At 50.3% G+C, this 2554-nt stretch overlaps 1 protein-coding gene across 1 annotated transcript; it reads left to right on the forward strand.

Moving 5' to 3' along the window:
* The first annotated feature begins 239 nt into the window (after positions 1-239).
* On the forward strand, positions 240-958 carry LOC147616734 (uncharacterized). The gene is made up of 2 exons (XM_086777136.1): positions 240-514; positions 607-958. The coding sequence occupies exons 1-2, from the start codon at positions 293-295 to the stop codon at positions 721-723; spliced, it is 339 nt and encodes a 112-aa protein (XP_086633262.1). The 5' UTR covers positions 240-292; the 3' UTR covers positions 724-958.
* The last annotated feature ends 1596 nt before the right edge of the window (positions 959-2554 follow it).

Raw genomic sequence — 2554 nt, forward strand, 5'->3', positions numbered from 1 at the left:
AAGGGATCCCGAATAAGAATGCTGCCAAGCAAGGTTTGAAAAAAACAGCATTTCAGTGTATTTGTATCGTCCAGAATTAAAAATTTTAAAAAACCGACTGAGATATTAAATAGCCCTTATTTTAATAAGAAATGTTTTTTGAGTAGAGATTTAACCAAAGTTGTGCTTATTTTGATTGGTTAAAAAATATGTTTTTTTTTTTGGAGCACGGGTTTGGAAACGCTGTGATATCAACGAGAGCAAAGGGTTTTAAAAGCTCGGGGTTGAGAATAGGGTCAGAACTTTGAAAGAGATGGCTTGGTTCCCGCGGAAGGATGAGGAGCAGCACGCTACGACCGCCACCGCCACCGCCACCGCCACCAAGCCACAAACACGAGAAGGAGGCGAAGGAGGAGGACTAAGTAGCACACCATCGGCGGTGGTGGTGCGCTTCCCACGCTCTTCTACGCCCCAAGCGTCTGTCTCCTTCTCCGGCCACGACCCCGGCGACCAAGCTTCCAAGAACCTCTGGCAGGTGGGGTCTCTCTCTCTCTCTCTCTCTCTCTCCAGACACACACACACACACACACGCACACACTTGAACCCGTCTTTGTTTTTGAATCCCAGTTCTACGCCCTGGGTGGTTTCATGGTCGTGCGATGGCTCTGGGCTCGTTGGAGAGAGAGAAGAGCAAGCAGGAGATTCATTGGCACTGCTGCTGATGACGACGACTATGAGGATTAGGCCCGTCCCCTGTATCAAACTCCCAGCCCTTTTATCTTCTTACATGTAGATTTTAGTATTGTTTCATGTGGGCACAATGTAGTATATTGGTTGTCCACCCTGTTTTTTCTTTAATTTATTTGGGTTGCTTTTGGAGAGCCGCAAAATGGCAAAGTGAAATCGTATGAAACAGATTGCAATTTAGTATGTGAGACTTGACAGCTTTTATATTCCTGCACGAAATCATTAATGCATTTATCATTGTTAATTTGTTTGGCCATTTCTCTTTCAAAAAGTTTTAATTACACATAAACATACTACTCCAAATGCAAGGGGGGAATCACAAGCATCCACCTGGACGTGAAACCGATCCCGTCAAGTGGGAATAGACTCCGTTGGACACCCACACGCGTAATAGCACAACTTAATATCACAATTTGAAATGGACAACTTAACAATAACTGAAATTTGAAATGAAATAGATGGACACCAGCACTCGGGCCGGAACGGGCCGACCCCCCCCCCCTTAATATATGATATATTATTGGGAGTATTTAACAAATACAATGCTCCATGGGTTCAATGAACCAGATGATGTCCATGTACAAATGAATACAGTATCGAACAAAAGGTTCGAAGTCGACGTTCGAAGTAGAGCGACCACTTGAGTGGTCCAGTCTCTACGGTCTTGTGCCTTCACTGGACTCCGCGGAGAGCACCCCACTGGTGTTCCAGGACCACGCACAAACAGGCGCTCCCGTGCTAACGCCTGGCTCTCCCGATCTCGGCACCTTTGGACCGTGGTTCTCCAAAAGCTTGGACTACCCGGCACTGAACGGGTGTTAGCCGTAGAGAGAGGATCCTTTATCAGATTTACAACACAGTTCTTAACTTAAATCTGAATTCACTTACTTGTAGCTTCCAGTTGGAAGACCAATACTCGGAAGTGTGTGTGCAGCTACTAGTGGTAGACACCAGGGCGCAACGGCCTGTCGAGGAGAGGGAGGAGGAGCTGTCTGTGTAGAAGGTGTAGCCACCTGAAGAAGTGAGATGCCGGCTATGTAAAGGAGAACAACCACCTGCTGTGTAGGACACAGCCGCCTTCTGTGGAGGAGGAGGAGGAGTAGTAGCCTATCTGAAGAGGAGCCGCCTGGCTGCAGAGCATAGCTTGCTGGAGTGGACACACAAGTGCATGCAAGAGGTGATGCGCAGCCTGTATGGAAATGGCAGCCAGCCGCCTGCAGAGTAGGAAAAGCAGCCGTCAGCTTGTGGTGTAGCCGCCTGATGGATAGTAGCCACCTGGCTGCAGCCTGCGCAACCACCTGCTGTGTAGTGGGCAACCCGCTGGAGAAGATGAAGCAGCCGCCTGCTGGAGGTGGGCACACAGCCGCTTGCAAGAGGAGAGGGAGGAGCAGCTGCCTGTGTAGAAGGTGTAGCCACCTGAAGAAGTGAGATACCGCCTATGTAAAGGAGAACAACCACCTGCTGTGTAGGACACAGCCGCCTTCTGTGGAGGAGGAGGAGGAGTAGTAGCCTATCTGAAGAGGAGCCGCCTGGCTGCAGAGCATAGCCTGCTGGAGTGGACACACAACTGCCTGCAAGAGGTGATGCGCAGCCTGTATGGAAATGGCAGCCAGCCGCCTGCAGAGTAGGAGAAGCAGTCGTCAAGCAGCCTGTGGTGTAGCCGCCTGATGGATAGTAGCCACCTGGCTGCAGCCTGTGCAACCACTTGCTGTGTAGTGGGCAGTCCGCTGGAGAAGATGAAGCAGCCGCCTGCTGGAGGTGGGCACACAGTCACTTGCAAGAGGAGACAGCGCAGAAGTCTGTACGGGAGGAGGGGCAGCAGCCACTG

This window comes from Cibotium barometz, chromosome 38 (assembly GCF_041138505.1).
Source record: "Cibotium barometz isolate CiBa-2024 chromosome 38, ASM4113850v1, whole genome shotgun sequence".
In the NCBI taxonomy this organism is placed as follows: Eukaryota; Viridiplantae; Streptophyta; class Polypodiopsida; order Cyatheales; family Cibotiaceae; genus Cibotium; species Cibotium barometz.